Source organism: Rhincodon typus, chromosome 14 (assembly GCF_021869965.1).
Source record: "Rhincodon typus isolate 14 chromosome 14, sRhiTyp1.1, whole genome shotgun sequence".
Classification (NCBI taxonomy): domain Eukaryota; kingdom Metazoa; phylum Chordata; class Chondrichthyes; order Orectolobiformes; family Rhincodontidae; genus Rhincodon; species Rhincodon typus.
In genome coordinates this window covers 46,387,757-46,407,291 of record NC_063345.1, presented here as the reverse complement: position 1 = coordinate 46,407,291, position 19,535 = coordinate 46,387,757, and the positions used below count along the sequence as shown (strand labels likewise).

At 40.3% G+C, this 19,535-nt stretch overlaps 1 protein-coding gene across 1 annotated transcript in view; it reads left to right on the top strand.

Moving 5' to 3' along the window:
* LOC109934577 (amine oxidase [flavin-containing]-like) overlaps nucleotides 1-19,535 on the top strand; it is a 62,579-nt gene that overhangs the window by 27,187 nt on the left and 15,857 nt on the right. The window contains exons 4-8 of the mRNA XM_048605329.1: nucleotides 4,337-4,441; nucleotides 5,989-6,080; nucleotides 7,703-7,844; nucleotides 9,146-9,331; nucleotides 18,001-18,160. Of these exons, the coding sequence (XP_048461286.1) occupies nucleotides 4,337-4,441; nucleotides 5,989-6,080; nucleotides 7,703-7,844; nucleotides 9,146-9,331; nucleotides 18,001-18,160 (685 nt within the window). The remainder of the gene's footprint in view (nucleotides 1-4,336; nucleotides 4,442-5,988; nucleotides 6,081-7,702; nucleotides 7,845-9,145; nucleotides 9,332-18,000; nucleotides 18,161-19,535) is intronic.

The following is a 19,535-nucleotide window of genomic DNA, read 5'->3' as shown; positions in this document are numbered from 1 at the left end:
TGGTGGCAACCCTGACTGACTGGAGTCCCCCCTCTTCACCCCACTAAAGTTTTCTCCCCTTTCCATTTCACACATGGCCATCTGGTTGAAGTACATGCATGTATTTACCATTTAATCTGCTGGCACATGCTGTAGGTGTGGACTTGATACAGTGCAGTGCCACACAGCAACATTTCTACCCTTTTGACTGATTGGTGCACCCCACTGTGACAGATAGCCTGCCTCTTCCTCTGTGTAGAAAAGCAGTGCAGGACACAGAGGCTGGCAGCCTGTAAATGTCCTCTGAAGACCTGTGCACTAGAGCAATGTGAGCTGCACAGGTGAAAGGTCAAGAAGGATGGTTGCCACAGAAGATGTGGTGAAATTATTGCAAAGAAGTAGTTTCATGATAGTCAGGGAAAGTATTCAGTGAGTTGCAGTTGCCAGGTACCCACTCTGATTAATGTGTTGGGAATTTGCTGTTTCCCAGGGAAGGAGTAGAGAATTGGAAATGGCGTAGAAATAGATGAATTAAGCACTCAATGATGGTATTTAAGTTGTTGTCATCAAAGAAGCCTGAAACTTTCCCTTTCCTAGCTTATCTTCACCTTTAAACAACATTCTGACATTTATCTCATTGTTGGGGACCATTTAATTAGACTCCAGATCCATACAGCCTTCAGCCACCATTGCCACTTCACCTGGCTCCTCCTGGGAATTAGGCCAGAGTCCTCCTCAAATTACTTTGATGAGGCCCAAAGTTTTCCGAGATGTTACAGCCCTCACTAATTTTTCATTATTTTTATTATATTCATTTATCAGTTTTGGTTTGAGCTAAAGGTGACTTTTGGACAGTGGGTAACAGCTTGTGACCATACAAGCTTTTGTTTATTTATGAGGCCAAGCTTGGAAGTTAATTGCAGGTTGGTACCTGATCAAAAAGCTCTGGGGACGCTTTGTCACTGGGGAAGAACATTATGTTTAAACAGACAGCAAAGCTTGGCTATTAACGAGGTCAGAAAATAAGAATTGATCCTGGCAAATCTTGAAAATACCTTATGCTCCAGCAGATGTTGAATGGTAACTTGAGGCCTTGTGGAGGAGATGGTCAGTCTGTTAGGGAGTGGTCAGAATTTGAATTGGTGTTTGGACTGTGTTTACAGTGAGAAAGAATCTGGCTGTTGATGCTACAGTGTGAAGATTTAAAAACTCCCTGCTTAACCTCACTTATCAGCTCATGGAATTTCAGAGAATAGAAAACTGAGTTATAAGTATTACTACCTTTATCTGAGTGAATTGTAAAAGTAACCCTAATAGACATCTTCAGAAAATCAACCAAGAAACCTTCATCTATGCTTGTGGAACAATACAGCATGAAAATTAGATAAGCAATATAGCTAGTTTTATTATTTTAGTTAACCCTTAATTGTGTTTGTTTGCCTATCTGACTTTTGTATGGATGGGGCTGAAAACATATGTTTTTTGGGTTTATACCACAGACCAGGTAGATTACTTTGTTGTTTAATTTTTGCTCTGCTGGAGTTATTGTATTGTTAATAAATTGTTAAGTCCTTTGTTTAAAATATAATCGGTGTCTGGAATTGATTATTTGCAGAGCCTGGGATTGGTTATTTAAAAGTCTGGATAGGAACTATTGGCAATTTTCAGGGTCTTTGAAGGTTTTAATTTAACTGTATTGCAAAAGCAGAGGTAGAAAGTCTGATTTAGTTTGACTATCTGTCTCTATGTCATAACAGGGGCCTAAAGGATTCCTGTTTACTTTGGTTCTCAATTGCACTGATCTTGCTCATCTTTAAAATCACTGTGATCATCAAACAATTATACCAAAGTCACAATTGCTTACATGCTCCCACACTTTTACATCTCATTGCATGCTCTGGTTCATTTCTTATGACTAGATCCAATTGGGAATCTTTCCTTGTTGGGTATTTTACAAATTGGGTTTAAAAAAGGCTCCGATACACATTTGTAGGACCTCCATTCCCACATCTCCTTTACCTATCTCTTTTAATACTCACCAATTAAGATCAGATTGTTGAAATCCTCCATGATTATTATTCGTGTGTTATTAAATTCCTTAAATTTTCTGCATGCTTCCTCCTCAATGTCCCATAGGTTGTCTGTTTACCACACCTATAAACGTGATTAACCTTTTATTATAATTTACTTGTATGCTTATGGGTTATATTTTGACTTGCTAAAAGTTATGCCGTTTTTTTTGACTGCCATTATGTTATCCTTAAGTATAGGTGCTCCATCTCCATTTTTTACCTTCCTATCTTTTCTAAATATGCTATAATTCACAATGTTTAATTTCCAGCTCTAATGTTTCTGCAGTCATGTCTCAGTGATCAATATCTCGTTCCTCCCAATGTGATTGTCTCCAGCTCCCCTTTTTTATTATGAACACTGCATATTGCTTTAATTTATTGTAATAGGATTTCTATCATGTTCTGTCTAACTGTATTAATATACTGCTGTCCTATAGCTATTCATATCTTTGCCATTGCTGTCCTCCCTTATTTAAGAAGAAAATCTTTCCTATGTTCATCTTTCCTGTTTTATTTTCATTTCAGCACCTACTTTTCAGTAGATTCCCCTTCATCCTGTCTTGCTAGCTTAAAGCATTCGTCACTTTCCTTTTCACAGTGTACAGATTCCATGCCATTAATACAAATTCTTCTTGTCCCAGAGCTGGTTCTAATTTTTTTTTTGTAAAGAACTTTCTCTCTCCCACCCCAGCCCTTTAGACATTTACCAATTCTCCTGATCTGTCTGCTCCAATGTTAAATTCCTTGTGATTTGTGGAATAATCCAGGGAATAATATCCTTGAAGTTCTGCCTTTTAAGATAAAATCTAACTTCTCTTTCAGAAGGACCTCCTCTCTGTTCCTACCCATGACATTATTTCTAGAATATACCATAGCAACTAAATTTGCCTCTTCCCTTTCCAAGATCCTCTCCAGTCACCGTAACATACCCCAGGATGGCAGTAATAGGCAGCATGCCCTTTGGGATTCTCATCCTTGGCTACTGACACAACTGTCTTTCCTCCTGCTACCTTCTCCCTGTTACTACCATATTTCAGTCCTGCTGTTCCCTGCCCTGGACAGCCTTCTCAGCCATGGTGCACTGGTCTGCAGTGTAGCTTGCTCCCTGTAGTCCTTCACCTTGCCCTCACAGGTAGTGACTACATTGTATCTGTTGGACAGGCCAGTATCTGAAGAACCTGCTACTCAATTTTTCCTAAATTTCTGTCTCTTGTACCTCTGACCCTTTCCTGAACCTGTGTTTTCCTCTGTTGTGTGACTGGAAAAAAAACTCTTCAGAAATTTCTCCCCCTCCCTTATCTGTTGGAGTCTTTCGAATTTGCCTTCCAGCTAATGACTGTGAACAGGAGAGGTTCAATGTGAAGCCATCTCCTGTGGACATAGGTGCTCAGGACCACCTCCCACATTCTGCTGTCTAAACACACAACTTGCTCTGCCATAACTTAGACTAGCTGTAATATATCAAAGTCTTTATTTGACAATCATATTGTGTAATTATATGATGTAGTTTAACTAGTTAGGTTATAAATTTATGCCTTTAGAAGAGCTCAAGCTCCATTTTATGAGCATGTGGTTAGATGGGTCAGAAACTGTTTAAACAAAAACCGAAAGAACTGCGGATGCTGTAAATCAGGAACAAAAACAAAGTTGCTGGAAAAGCTCAGTAGGTCTGGCAGCATCTGTGAAGAAAAAAAAAGAGTTAACATTTCGAGTCTGGTGACTCTTCCTCAGAAACTGTTTAAAGCTGATTTGACCAGGTTGCAAAAAACGTTCTGTGTCTCTGAGTGATGTATGGATATCTGGTTCAGTAGTGAGATTCTCTGATAAACAGGTACTTGTTCAATGTTGTTTCTGCCTCCCTCTGTAAAAGATGCATACCTGATGTAATATTATGTGGCCTGAGTAACAATGATATATCCAGTGCTTGTGTTGAGAATCTCTGATTAATGAATAAATTCTGCATCGTACGGGTGTTCATGCATAACTGCACATTTCCAGCACAGTTACACTTACTTAATGAAGACACATAGTGTTGCTATTTATGAGGGTTGGATATTTGGATATTTCCTTGAATAACAACTACCTTTCCAACACAGTAACGTATAACTGAGTAAAATGGTATGTAACTGAGCACACTACTGTATTTCACTGTCATGCACATATCCAGTACAGTGCTGTGGATGTCTGAGTATTAGCTGCGTGCACACTCAAGGTGTCTCTGATTACTTATAATGATCTAGCACTTTGAATTCAGTTTCTATTGCATTTACTGTCATCTTTTGCAGGGAAAGTCTTACCCATTTAAAGGGCCATTTCCTCCTATGTGGAACCCTATTGCTTACTTGGATTACAACAACCTCTGGAGAACTTTGGATGAAATGGGAAAGAAGGTAACAAGTTTGCTTCCTTCCAGAAGTAAGTGATGTAAAGTCACCACAGTTCCACTCTCTCGTAAGAGAGAGACAGCAGGTGGTGGCTTAACCTGAGAATCACGCTGCCTTGGGCAGGGAAGAGGTTGAGAAGGAGGGATCTTCATGATGACTTTAGCTGGTGCAGGAATTGAAACCACCCTGTTGGTATAACTCTCTGTCATGAAACCAGCCATCCAACCAATTGAACTAACTGACCCCCAAAGTATTCTGTGTTGAAAAGGTTCAATGTCTTTTTTGCTGCCTGCGACACTGTGATTCTTGGCTCTCTTGTGGACATGCAGTTAACGAGATGCGAAGATGCTTTCTAAAAGCTATGCAGACCATCAACTTCACTAAGACCCTCCTGGTAGCTGCTTGAAATCTTTCTGATTGATATAAATCTGGGGTGTACAATCTGGCAGACACAATGACATAACGTTGCAGCCACCAATTCTGAAAACCTCATGTGATCTGAGTGATCAGAAACATCTGATGGCCCAGAGTCATTTGTTTGAACAGTACTTTTATCAAACCAGGTGGATTGAGATGCCCTGTGTGCGGTGGAGATGTTGTTGCCTTGTGTTATGGAGGAATGCATAGCAAATTTGCTGAGCTGATGAAAGTTAAATCAAAAATTTTGCTGAGGTTTTCTGGAATGAGCATATTGGCATACAGGTTGATGGTGGTAGTCCTGATCTGTGGCACAGTGAGAAGTGTACTGTGATTGAAATCCAATCTCTTGAGCCACATTTCAAAGACTTTGAAAAGCATGGATTGATATATAGATCCTAGGATGATCACGGTCTTTCCAAGTGCTATCTAATTTATCTATTTTCTATCACAGTCTCCTACTAATCTTCCTCTTCAACATATAGTTCCACTAAATTGTATTTCCCATTTGGAAACCTCTCATGCAGTCATCCGATCCTGGCTCAGTGACTGTGTTGAAATTAAATAATTTCTAAGAATAATGGAAGTTTCCTGTGTACAAAGTGAGTAAAATTCTCCCAAGCCTGCTGCAGGTCCCAAGACGTGGCTATAACCTGGTTTGAACCGTGTCTTTCCAATCAATTACAATTGTTGTGATGAAATGGTCCTGCCAAATTGTGTTTGCATGCATTCTCAGGGGAAATAGGTATATAAAGGTTATACAATCTTGTCCTAGCTCTGTTGGTTGCCTGTGGCTGCTATTGAGAAGGCAACTTCCTTAACCTGTCTGAAACTGAGCAGAATGTACAGCAGTGCCAACATAATCTCAACCCTGCCAGAAATCCCTGGCCTGACAAAAGGTTAACTTCTGACTTTTGCCTTCACACAAGCCTATAGTTCTGAAGCCAGTTGGTTTCTGCCTTAGGCATGACTTACATTCCGGAGAAGAATTTTGTAACTGTTTAAAGAGTGGAGATCTTTGTTCATCTTTCTGCTGGGTTGGATCTTTAAACAAATCTCAGAAGTGAAGAGACGGTGTTCTAAATAAGCCCCATATTGTCTGCATATTGGAATGATCATGAATTTAATATTGTTAGATTCCTGCAGATGCACCATGGAGTGCTGAACATGCAGTGGAGTTGGACAACATGACCATGAAAGAGTTAATTGATAAACTTTGCTGGACAAGGTAAGTAGCTCCTGATGCCTAGGCTGCCTACAGTTAGTGACAATATCTTGACTTTTCTAGCTTATATGTAGATTAAAGGTGCCCGTTCGTTTTACTGTCCCTTTATCACAATCACCCAATTTTTCTTAATGCGTACATTCTCCTGCACTGTGGTTACTGTTAAGGAGCCTGTAGACCACTCCCAATTGTAGCTTCTTTCCCCTATTATTCCTCATCTCCAGCTGATCCAATCCTACATCTTGATATTCTGAACTAAGGTTAACCCTAAGTATTGTTTAAATGTTATTCATGATTAACGGTGTTACCCCTTTTCATAGACATAGTATCCCTTTCTTCTTGAATGTCATATACCTTTCAGTATTCAAGACCCAATCTTTATCATCCTGTAGCCACATCTCCATGACATCAAATTATATTTGTTTGTCTCAGTTGTATATTTATCAATTTGTTAACTTTGTTAGGAATTCTGTGTGCATTCAGACACAACATCTTTAGTTTTGTCATGTTTTTAATCTTTGTAACATCGAGTCTTGATTATTTGTGTATTCCCCTCACTATACTATCCCCTTCTACTAATAAACTCCTTGATGCTTCCCTAACCTCTGCAGCATCTTGTGCCATAACGCCAGGGTTAGTTTGCACATCTACTGTGTAGGCTGTACTCTCATCCAAACAGGCTAAGAATATCTCAAACCTATTTGATAACTCTGGAGACTGACACTCTTACCCTCTTGGTCCACTTAACTGCTGCACTCATTGTCACACCCTCCCGTCCCTGACCACTGACTAAATTAGGAGATTTCTACAAAGAATTCTTCTACAAAGAATCTGGATAACTTTCTGCCTACTCGATGTGTCACTGTGTCTACAGTTCAGCGTCCAGCTCATAAACCCTAAACCAAAGCTGCTCCTAATTCAAAAACTTAACTGTAGGCATGCTAGCACTGATTACTATCACCTTGAGACTCACCAAGCAGTTAGTTCATTTGTAGTAAAGCAAGAACCAATTCTAACCATCTGTAATGCATCGAGCTCAGTCTCTGTTTGTCTCGGAATCATTTCCTTAATTGTTCCTCTAGGTGGTGCTGCTACCTGTCCTGGTGTCCTTACCTCTCCAGCTCACCTTTTCACGCAGGAACCAATCTAGTGTTACTTCTTCAACATTATTTTTAAAAATTATTCCCAGATTAGGTATCCCCATTAGTCTCATGAAGGATAAAAGACACCAATCCACGTTCCTTTAAAAAGTAAGCTGAATTAGAATTGAAACTTGAGACATAGGTCTACTTACAGCACATGGACTGCAGCAATTCAAGAAGGCAGCTTACCACATCTTTTCAAAGGCAACTAGGAATGGGTCATAAATGATGGTCCAGCAATGCCCATATCATCCCATGAGTGAATTTTTAAAAAATATATAAAATGTCAGGACTCTCAGTTTGGAATTGTAATAATGGGTGAAACTGTAGTAAGGAAATAAGAAAAGAAATGCCTTTTCTTTAATTCCCTTTTTTATTTCTACCAACCCTTTGGTGCTGTTTAACATGGCATCAAGCTAATAGTAAAGTGCAGTGAAGGTTTATTTTATAAACAGGAGCCTTATTCTACATGTTTAACTGCAGGGTGGCGAGAGAATTTGCAACACTCTTTGTCAACGTGAATGTAACTTCAGAGCCTTATGAAGTCTCTGCTCTTTGGTTTCTGTGGTACGTGAGACAGTGCGGAGGGACAAGGCGGATATTTTCTACCACCAATGGAGGCCAGGTTAGAGAACCTGATATTTAACATTTAGAGTTTAGGCTGTATTTAAAACAATTAAAAAGATTTTAAAGATGGTCAGATACATTTAGTAATTTTATACTGCGGTGGTAATCAAGGTGTCCAATCATCATTTTTGATACTCAAATGTGATAAACACTTAGCTTAAAGCTATAATTTTCCTTCCAAGGTTAAATAAAAATGGATTCACTTTACAACTGCATTTTGTTTCAGAGGTTAAGTCTTCACACCTAATTTATTGTCCTCTTTCAGCATCATTGCAAAATGGGTTCACTTTAGAACATAGAACATAGAAGATAGACCTGTACAGCACAGTACAGGCCCTTCGGCCCACGATGTTGTGCCGAACTTTTACCCTAAACCTAAGGTCTATCTAACCTCCACCCCTACCTTATACTATCATCCATATGCCTATCTAATAGCCGCTTAAATGCTCTTAATGAGGCCGACTCCACTACCCTCTCCAGCAATGCATTCCACACCCCTACCACTCTGAGTAAAGAAACCTACCTCTGACGTCTCCCCTATATACACCTCCACTCACTTTAAAACTATGACCCCTCATAATAGCTACCTCCACCCCAGGAAAAAGTTTCTGGCTATCCACTCTATCTATACCTCTGATCATTTTGTACACGTCTGTCAAGTCACCTCTCATCCTTCGTCGTTCTAAAGAGAAAAGCCCTAGCTCTCTCAACCTTTCCTCGTAAGACCTTCCCTCCATTCCAGGCAACATCCTGGTAAATCTCCTCTGCACCTTTTCCAACGCGTCCCCATTATTACACTTGCCTTCTGGTATGTGAAAGAACTCTATATTATTAATTTAAATCAGTGTGAAACATTAGTCTGGTAATTGCTATTGATACAATCATACAAAGAATTAAAACAAACCTCTGTGGTTTAAGGTAAATGAATTCACATCTATCTTAAATAGCAGTCAGAGGAATATTGTATGAACACATTAACTGTTTGATTACCAGTATCTCCAAGAGTAGTTTCTATACTATTGATTCTTCATGAAGTTAGAGAGTAAAGAATGTTTGCATGAAAAGAGCCACCTAAATTGAAATTCTTGCTCCCTTTGTCAAGAAGGTCAGGAAATAGTTTTCAAGTAGTTGAGATGTTGAATGTTCGATCGCTCTCTTAAAGGGGTGTAGATCTTGTTAGTGTGCAGTAGCATAAAATAGATAACAGTCAGAATCTCCACAAACCAGCTGGGTCTTGCAAAGTCTTAACCTGTTTTTTATATTTTGTGCTGCTTCTTTAACTTTGAATTTACTTTGAAGGTGAAGCATCTTGAGGTCAATCTTTCATTTCTTCAGGAAAGGAAATTTATTGGTGGTTCAGGACAAATCAGCGAGCGCTTAGCTGAGCGAATAAAGGATTGTGTGAAGCTAAACAGGCCAGTGGTGAGAGTGGAACAAACTAAGGGAACTATCCGTGTGGTGACATTACATGGAGAGGAATATGAGGTGTGTGAACATATGACTACCTGTAAGTTCTACACTCTATAAAGTCAAGTCTGACCGTCAAACCCCAAATCCTTTGCTCATGTTGCAAAAAAAACTATTGCTACATTCAAATTGCTTGCTTTAGTTGTTTTACCAAAGTCAAAATTTGTCTATTAACACAGTGTAGCCCATTTCTGAAGAAGGGTCCCGACCCACAACGTCAGCTTTTCTGTTCCTCTGATGCTGCCTGACCTGCTGTGTTCATCCAGCTCCAGACTGTTATCTCTGACTCCAGAATCAGCAGTTCTTACTATTTCATTTGTCTATTAATATTCTTTTAGTACATCTCAGCTTTCCACTAAGCCCTTAAACGAGATTGTTGGTTTACTCGCCCAGCCGGCTGGTTATCGTACAGACGTTTCATCACCACGCTAAGTAACATTATCAGTGCGGCCTCCGATGAAGCGATGTCGTTCGACTCCACTTGGTATTTATATGATCCGGTCTGTTAAGTTGGGTTGTGTCATTTCCGGTTCTGTTCTGCATGCGTTTGTAAGTGGGATCTAATTCCAAACGTTTGTTGATTGCATTGTGGGTTGAAAACCAGGCCTCTAGGAATTCCTGTGCGTGTCTATGGTTGGCTTGAGCTAAGATGGTCACGTTGTCCGAGTTAAATTGAAGACCTTCATGGTCCGAGTGCCAGTGCACTGAGATGAGGGAAAGTTCGTTGTGTTGCTTTGCTGCTGGCTGGTGTTCATGTATCTTGATGGCTAGTTTCCTTCTGGTCTGGCTGATGTAATGTTTGTTGCAGCCATTGCAAGGTATTTTGTAAACTATGTTGGTCCTGCATGTCATGGGTATGGGGTCTTTGGTCTTTGTGAGTGTTTGTCGTAGTGGGCTGTCAGCTTGTGTGCTACCATGATTCCTAGTGGTTGCAGGAGTCTCGTTGTCAGTTCTGATATGTTCTTGATATAGGGTAGTGTGGCCAGTGTAGTGGGATGTACTGTGTCCTCTTGGCATTGTCTGTCTAGTAGGCACCTGCAGATGAAGTTGTTGGGATATCTATTATTAGCAAAGACCTTGTATACGTGCTCTTCCTCCTTCCTGTGCAGTTCTGGCATGTTGCAGTTGGTTGCATTCCATTTGAATAGTGTCCTAACACAGCTTTGCTTGTGGACATTGGGGTGATTGCTGTGGAAATTGAGGATTTGGTCAGTTTGGGTTGCCTTCCTATATACTGTGGTTTGGAGCTTCCCATTGGTCATTCGTACTACCCTGATATCTAGAAACGGAAGTTGATTGTTGTCTTCCCTTCTCTCTCAAATTTGATCCCAGTGAAAACATTGTTGACGAGGTGATGTGTCTCTTCTATCTTGGTGTGTTTAATTATGACAAAAGTGTCGTCCACGTAGTGGATCCACACTTTTGGCTGTATTGCGGGGAGGGTAGTGCGTTCCAGTCTTTGCATGACTGCCTCTGCAATAAGTCCTGAGATGGGTGACCCCATAGGTGTGCCATTGATTTGTTGTATATTTGGCAATTAAAGATGAAATGTGTGATGAGGCATAGGTCCATTAGTCCGACTATGTTGCCCTTGCTGATCGAACTGTTTGGAGTTGGTGTTTCTGCTGCATTCGGTAATGTGGCAAGTGTTTCTTTGGCTAGTGGTATGTCAATGGACATGAGTTGTTCTGTGACATCAAAGGATACCATAATCTCGTCGTTGTTGATTTTAATGTTCTTGAGGTTTATAAGGAATTCCTGGGTTGAGTGGATGGAGTAGGGTGATCCATCGACCAGGTGTTTCAGTCTCTGTTGTAGGTCCATGGCTAGTTTGTGTGTAGTTTTGCCCGGTAGGGAGGCAATGGGTCTGAGAGGATGTCTGGTTTGTGTACTTTGGATAGTCCGTAGAAGCGGGGGGTGTTCGAGCCTTCTGGATTCAAGTTTATTTAGTCTGTCTTGCCTATTTGTCCTGCATCTTGCAGTCTCCTCAGCATTTGGGTGATCCTGTTTGCTCGCTGCAGTGTTGGTTCTATCTCCACCTGTTGGTAAATATGTGTATCTGCAAGCAGTGCCTGTGCTTTCTCAATCTAGTCCGGTTTGTTCATAATGACGGTCATATGCCCTTTGTCTGCTGGTAGGATCATGATGTTCCTGTCTTTCTTGCATCCTTCAAGTGCTTTTTTTCTCCGATGTGTCGAGGGTGTCTCATTCATTCCTCCGGTTCAGTGTAGGGATCCGACAAACCATCAAACAAATTATAATCCCTACACTGAACCAGAGGAATGAAAGGGACACCCTTAACATATCGGGGAAAAGAAGCACTCGAAAGGCTGAGGAACATCATAATCCTATCAGCAGACAAAGGGCACATGGCCATCATTAAGAACAAACCGGAGTACATTGAGAAAGTGCAGGCACTGCATGCAGATACACATATTTACCAACAGGTGGAGATAGGACCAACACTGCAGCTAGCAAACAGGATCATCCAAATGCTGAGGAGACTGCAAGATGCAAGACAAATAACCAAGACGGACTGCATGAAAATGAATCAAGAAGACTCGAACACCCCCCGCTTCTATGGACTACCCAAAGAACACAAACTAGACATCCACTTCAGACCCATTGTCACCCTACCAGGCAGAACTACACACAAGAACATATCATAACTGACAACGAGACTCCTGCAACCACTAGGAATGATGGTAGCACACAAGCCCCGGCCTCACTACGACAAACACTCACAAGGACCAAAGACCCCATACCCATGACATGCAGGACCAACATAAATTACAAAATATCTTGCAATGACTGCAACAAATATTACATCGGCCAGATCAGAAGGAAACTTGCCATCAGGATACACAAACACCAGCTGGCAGCAAAAACAACACGACGAACTTTCCCTCATCTCAGTGCACTGGACAATGAAGGTCATCAATTTAACTCGGACAATGTGACCATCTTAGCTCAAGCCAACCACAGACACACATGGGAATTCCTAGGGGCCTGGTTTTCAACCCATAATGCAATCAACAAACATTTGGAGTTAGACCCCATTTACAAACACATGCAGAACAGAACCAGAAATGACACAACCCAACTTAACAGACCGGACCATATAAATACCAAGTGGAGTCGAACGACATCTCTTCATCGGAGGCCGCACTGATAATGTTAGCATGGTGATGAAACGTCTGTACGATAACCAGCTGGCTGGGCGAGTAAACCAACAACATCATCCTCAACCCGAGTGAATAATCTTTGCAAGAACCTTGAGCCCTTAAAGCATTACTGCTTCCACTGGTGAAGGAAGATGTGCCAGTCTCTTGGCAGAACCCAGAAAAGAACAGGGAGCCTTACCAGTTTCTTGACCAAATATTGATTGTTTGATTGGTCTATTTATTTATTTATTTATTGTCACGTGTACTGAAATACAGTGAAAAGCTTTGTTTACGAGTGATACAGGCAGATCGTAGGAAGCAAAGGATGTACAGAACAAAAAGACAGACAGATGCATACATTGCACTGGGCATGTGCTAGGCAAGATCAACATTAGTAAGATCAGTTACTTGAGGCTAGAGAGTCCATTTATCAGTCTGATAATGGCCGGAAAGAAGCTGTTCCTGAATCATGCGTGTGTTCAGGCTTCTGTATCTTCTGCGTGACAGAAGACATTGTAGGAGATCATTACTGGGGTGTGTGATGAGTCTTTGATGATGTTGGCCGCCTTTATGCAGCAGTGTAAATGAAGTCCATGGATGGAAGGTTGGCTTCCGTGATAGTCAGGGCTGTGCACACCACCTTCTGTAGTTTCTTATGGTCCTGGGCAGAGCAGTTACCATACCAGGCCGTTATGCACCCAGACAGTACGCTTTCAATGGTGCATCTGTAGAAGTTGGTGAGGGACCTTATGGACATTCCAAATTTCCTGAGCTGCCTGAGGAAGAAGAGCTGTTGTTGTGCCTTCTTGACTGTCACATCTACATGGGAAGTCCAGGACAGGTTGTCGGTTATTGTCACTCTGAGGAACTTGATGGTCTTCATCCTTTCAACCTCAGTTCTGTTAATGCAGATGGGGGCATGTTCTCCTCCTTTCTTTCTGAAGTGAATGATCAGTTCTTTAGTTGTGCCGACGTTGAGAGTCAGATTGTTTTCATTGCACCATGTCACCAAGCCCTCTATCTCCCTTCTGTAGTTTGACTCATCGTCGTTAGACATCCATCTCACTACAGTGGAGTCGTCAGTGAATTTGTAGATGGTGTTCATTTGGAATTTGGCAACACAGTCGTGGGTCCACAGAGAGTACAGTAGGGGGCTGAGGACACATCCTTGGGGAGTCTCCAGCATTGAGTGTTATTGTGGAGGAGGTGCAGTAATCTGTCTTCACTGATTGCGGTGTGTGGGTCAGAAAACTGAGGATCCATTTGCAGAGGGTAGAGCCGAGACCAAGCTCACGGAATTTTGAGATCAGTCTGAAGGGGACACTGGTGTTGAAGGTGGAGCTGTAGTCAACGAGCAGGAGTTTCCCTCAAACCATACTGACAAATAATGTTAATTGGTTATTCATGGCACTACTTTGTAAGATCTTGTTACTGTTGTGTTATGTCTCGCAGCTAGTATGCAGTATACCTTTAAGAGACATGCTCATAATGTCATCGTGGGTAAAAGGAAGGCACATAGCCAAAGTGAAGAATGGATCACTGGGATTGTCCCAGCATCTCTTCCTCACATCAGAAAGTAAAGTACTGAGGGTGGAAGTGAAAATCAAAGGCTGAAGTTTAGTCCTTATTACAAAACGTGACAAACTTGTTCAGCATGCTGGAGGTTGCAAGGGAAACCTGGGGCTTATTTGAGTTGCCGAGAATGAGTCCAAAAAGGGAACTCAAGATAAAAATGCCAATGATCAAATTGTAGCTATAAATACAAATAAATAACCAGAGAAAAGCACTGCAGAGAGTGAACCAGATACACAGGATGGGTGAGAGATACAAGAGGTTTTTGTCTAAAGGGAAGATAATCCTTTTTTCTTGAAATGATGCAGCCAAACCCATAAAGTTATGAAGGAATACTGGGACTACTCAAACTGTTTTGCTAGGGAAGTATTTAGTTTTCCTTCCAAGGAGTTCAATGAAAGCCAAAGTGTTGGTACAGAGGAGAGATGGTGTGTATATCCTGGTTCCAGTAATTTACACGGCCAAGATTCAAAAAGATATAGGGCAGTTTGGTAAGATGTGTCATACAGGTCAGGCGGTAGGGACATCTTAACATGTAATTAAACCGGCATCTTTCATACTCATACATGATTTTAAAGAACCGTTTAGTCACATGTAATTTGATTGTGTAGGACCTATACGGACATCAGTATGTCCTTACCATTATGGGTATGACAACCCGATTTTCAGAAGCTATTTCTTTGAGGACCATTACAGCTAAGATAGTTGTGGAAAAGTAAACTTAGTTGTTTATATTTGTTATGAATGATTAATTGAGATACAATCTGATCAAGTTTCTAACTTTGTTAAGGCTTTCCAAGACATTATCAACAATTTAGATATAAAACACTGAAGTGCCAGACTTAGAACGGATATGGCAATCTACCTCTATTGATATATGTATATCTAAGTGCATTAGGTACAAATTTGTCTTAAATATCTACAGATTAGGGACAAAAGATTAGATTCCTTATTATTTGCAATCAGAAATTACCTAAGTCAATCTAATGGGTTTAGTCCATTTGAATTAAGTTATGGCCATGAGATTAGGGGTCCATTAAAATTGATCAGAGAAAGGACTTGAGACAACAGGATGAATCCTCAACATTCTTTTACATGGCCCACATTTCTGGAAAGCCTTCAGGAGCTTGTAGGTTAGCACAAGAGCATTTGAAGGTTTCATAAGCCCTAATGAGAAAAGGTCCAGTAAGTATTCAGCAACTAGATCATTTAAAGCAGAAGATGAAGTGTTGGTAATGTTGCCTTTGCAAGGTGAACCACTGAAAATAAAATTAAAAGTACTAAAAGTAGTTTGGAAGGTTAGTAAGGTGACTTATCTGATAGATGCTCCTGATTGTAGGAAGGCAAACAGTTATGTAGCATAAAATGTTGTAACATTATCATTGAGTCATAGAGTCTTAGGGTTGTACAGCAACTTGTCCATGCCAACCAGATATCCTAAATTAATCTAGTCCCATTTGCCAGCATTTGGCCCATATCCCTCTAAACCCTTCCTATTCAGGTACCGATCCAGATACCATTAAATGATATGATTGTACCAGCCTTCACCACGTCCTTTAACAGCTCATTTCATACATGCACCACCCTCTGTGTGTGAAAAGTTGAAAGAAAGAGGATAAAGTGGAGCTACTGTGTCAAGTGGGAAGAGTAATGGAAGTTGACAGAGATGATAAGAGTGATGTGAAAGGAAAGATAAACAATTTTCAAAGCAAACGTCGTACAATTCGATTACCCAATATAGAAAACTGGGACAGTTAGACACTGAGTTTTCATATTTAGAGGAAGGACAATGAGCAGATCATGTAAGACTACTTAGGAAGCAGAAAGTTATTTGTAGAGATACACCTGGATGCATCATGTTAGTTTGTCATGATGTCAATTTGGGAGAGTCAGTACAAGAAAACAGCATCCTTATTGGGTGAGCCCACATAAACAAGCTCAGATTGAGACAGTGAACAATGTACAGAATACATGCTGGAAAATCATTCAACATAGTCAACACAGATTTTCCAGCAGACTGAGAATACAAATCTGCTCACACGGATTAAAGATGAGATGCATACAACTTGATGAAAGCCACCACTGATGTGGGATGACCAATGTCCACAAATTCAGCACACAATCAGAGAGAAGTCACCTGGTTCAGAGATGCTGGATGCTGCAAAACAAAAAGTGCCTGATCAACGGGGTGGTTCTCCTCCATGAAGGATATTAATGAGATTAAAGCCCTACAGATTCTGCAATGGAGCAATTGTCCACTTCAGCAGAAAATATATCCACCATGAAGGAAATCTAAGCAATTAAAGATTCCCCAATTTAAAGGGATTTACAGACTTCACACTGTCAACAACAGAAATAAAATCATCAGTCTTCAACCCAGAGCCATACCAAGTTTCCAAGTCCAAAGAGAATGCAATCTGGGAAAATAATGTAACCCCAGACTGTCTGAATTTGTGAATTAGGCCAGGGGGAGATGGAATACGGATAAGTACCATGATATCCATCTATTTATAATGCTAATTATGGGAAAAATGCTTGGGGGGAGATTTTGGATAGGAAATTAAAGGGCTGAAAAGGTTAATACTGAGGTATGTGCTATGCACCATCCAATAAGATGATGTCATATGCAATCGGTAGATGGGGGAAGCAACTTAAGATCTTGAAGGACCAAGATCTAACATCAATGTCTTCCCTTTACTCTTAGTAACAATGTCTTTCATACAAATGATGCTATTATACAATAAACTAAATCTTGTCTAAGACCGCTTCTCATTGGACTTTCCTCTACTACACTAGATGAAGCAGGCTTTATTCAACCACGAAAGACTGTAAAGGCAGCAACTTGCCATCATTTTATACCGTGATGAGTTGTGTTGAGGATACACCCAACAACATAAGTGAAACTCTTTCTCAACTTGGGGGAGCCAATATTGCACACTTCATTGATTTTATTACCAACTATCAGAATTACTCTTACTTCAGTAAAGTATTTGTTTACTTATAAGCTCCTTTGTGACCTTTCTTAGGTTTGATGGCTTTGGTAGCAAATGAAAAACAGTTTTGTGCTTTGTGCTTAGACTCATTTAGTAATAAAATGAGATCATCCCAACAATTCATTTCACAGTAATCAGACATCAAAATGTTCCAACAGTTTATTGCCAGCTCAGATTCTTGAGGTGGCAGCGTAGTGCATCAGCTATGAAGCTACTCAATTATCTTAATTTAAAAAAATGTTGTGTAAAATAATCAGCATTATTAAACAAAAGGATGAGGAAGCAAAAATGATGTTTTCAATGTTCTAATGTTCCTGACCATGAGAGCTTTTCTTCAAGGGAGACAATGAAACTAAGGAAAGGCTTGAAAGCAACTGAATCATGGAATAGAAAGAGTCTAACACTTGCAAATTCTGCTCTTCTAGAATTGTATAGTAATTACAACACATACAAGACCAAAGTTATAGCCTTCAGCATTCATCACAAGCTCTGCTCTCTTCCCAATGATTCCATACCCTTTCCTGGTCGTTCTCAAGTTGAACCAGATTTCTGTGGTCTCAAGCTTTGTCATTGTCAAGCTTCACATCCCATATTTTCCATCACGAATACTGCTTCATTCTGCCTGCACAACATTGCCCATTCCACCTACCTAACACGTTCTGTTACTGAAAACCTTTCTCCTGCTTTTGTCCCTTCCAAATTTGTCTAGTTTAACATTTTCTTGCCTGACCTCTCATTCCTTAAGCTTCCATAAAATCTAGTTAGTCAACAAAGCTCCGTTATCTATTGCTTAGTCTCTCAATCTCCTCAACCCTACAATACTTTACTTCTTCCTTATCCATCATTTGAAGATCTTTTCCCCTTCTACAATAATTTGTCAATTATTCTCAAGCATTCTCCAGTCTTTTCTGTTGGTTGTTAAAAATGTTCCAATTAATTTCTCTTGTGTTATTTCTAGGCTGATTATGTCATCAGTGCTATCCCACCAGCCCTCATTCAGCAAATTCACTACAGTCCTCCACTGCCTCCATTGCGAAACCAGTTGATCCAGCATGTGCCAATGGGATCCATCATCAAGTGTATGGTTTACTACAGCCGGGCTTTCTGGAGGGAGAAAGGTCAGTATCTGTTCACAGATGCCCAATGGTCAGAGATAGAATCCAGACTCAAAGTATGCACCAAAATTAAATAAGAACTTGCATTTATTTTGTGTCTTCACATCTGCGAATGGCCCAAAGATATATAGGTAATAGATTGCTAAGTAGTAGATTATTTTTGAAGTGTAATCGTGGATATTAGAAATAGCAATCAATTAATTAACCAGTCTTATTTTACTGCTGCAGTTTGAGAGAGGAATCTTGATCAGTACGCTTAGGAAAACTACTCTTCCTTGAATACTACCGTTAGATCATTTTTAGTCACTGCAGTGGCATATCAGGTTTCAGTTTAATATGAAATCCATTTCAGACAAAACTTAGTCATTGTTGCAGACAAAAATAATCATCAAATAATCATTGGCTAATCTATATTTCAATAATGCTAAAAATCTGCTTGAATTTCCTTAAGACTTTTATAAAAATGCATCATCTTTTTAATACCCGATATATAAAGCAATGCAGGGAGACAATAGTATGGCAGCCAACTACAGAGATGTAACTTCACAGGCCCTTTTTATTAAATGGAACTACCCATTATTCCTAACTGCCATGACCTCAGATGACTAGAACACCACCAAACCATTCACTTCAACTATTTTCAAGAAGAATTTTTTAACAAAACAAATGGGCAGGATAACATTCACTGGATGACTTTGAAGCACTTGACATTGCAATTATTTTGAGCAATCAATAGCGTTCCTATTGAGCATCAGGGAAAGAAACTACTGCTTAGATGAGCTCTTGGCCTAAAAATGGCATTTTGGAAATAAAATGTGTAAAACCATAGAGAGAAACAATACTAAGTTCCAATGCCGTCTTGTAATAAATAAAAATTATGGCGTTTTCATCTTCTCCAGTCAGCAGTCTGATGCCAGTTGATATGGATGACGTGGAGATGCTGGAGTTGGACTGGGGTGGATGAGGTGAGAAATCACACAACACCAGGTTATCATCCAACAGGTTTATTTGAAAACAGAAGCTTCCAGAGTCTGTAGGAACTGCCGATGCTGGAGAATCTGAGATAACAAGGTGTAGAGCTGGATGAACACAGCAGGCCACGCAGCATCAGTGCAGCAGGAAAACTGACGTCTTGGGTCTAGACCCAAGGGTTCAGACCCGAAACGCCAGCCTTCCTGCTCCTCTGATGCTGCTTGGCCTGCTGTGTTCATCCAGCTCTACAACTTGTTATCTCAGCTTCCAGAGTCTTACTCCTTCTTCAGGTATTAGTGAGAGAGGTAGTATCAGACACAGAATTTATAAGTAAAAGATCAGAAGGTTCACACCATTGATGAGGGTGTACTAAACAAATCTAAGATGCTGTTAAATCTTTAATCAG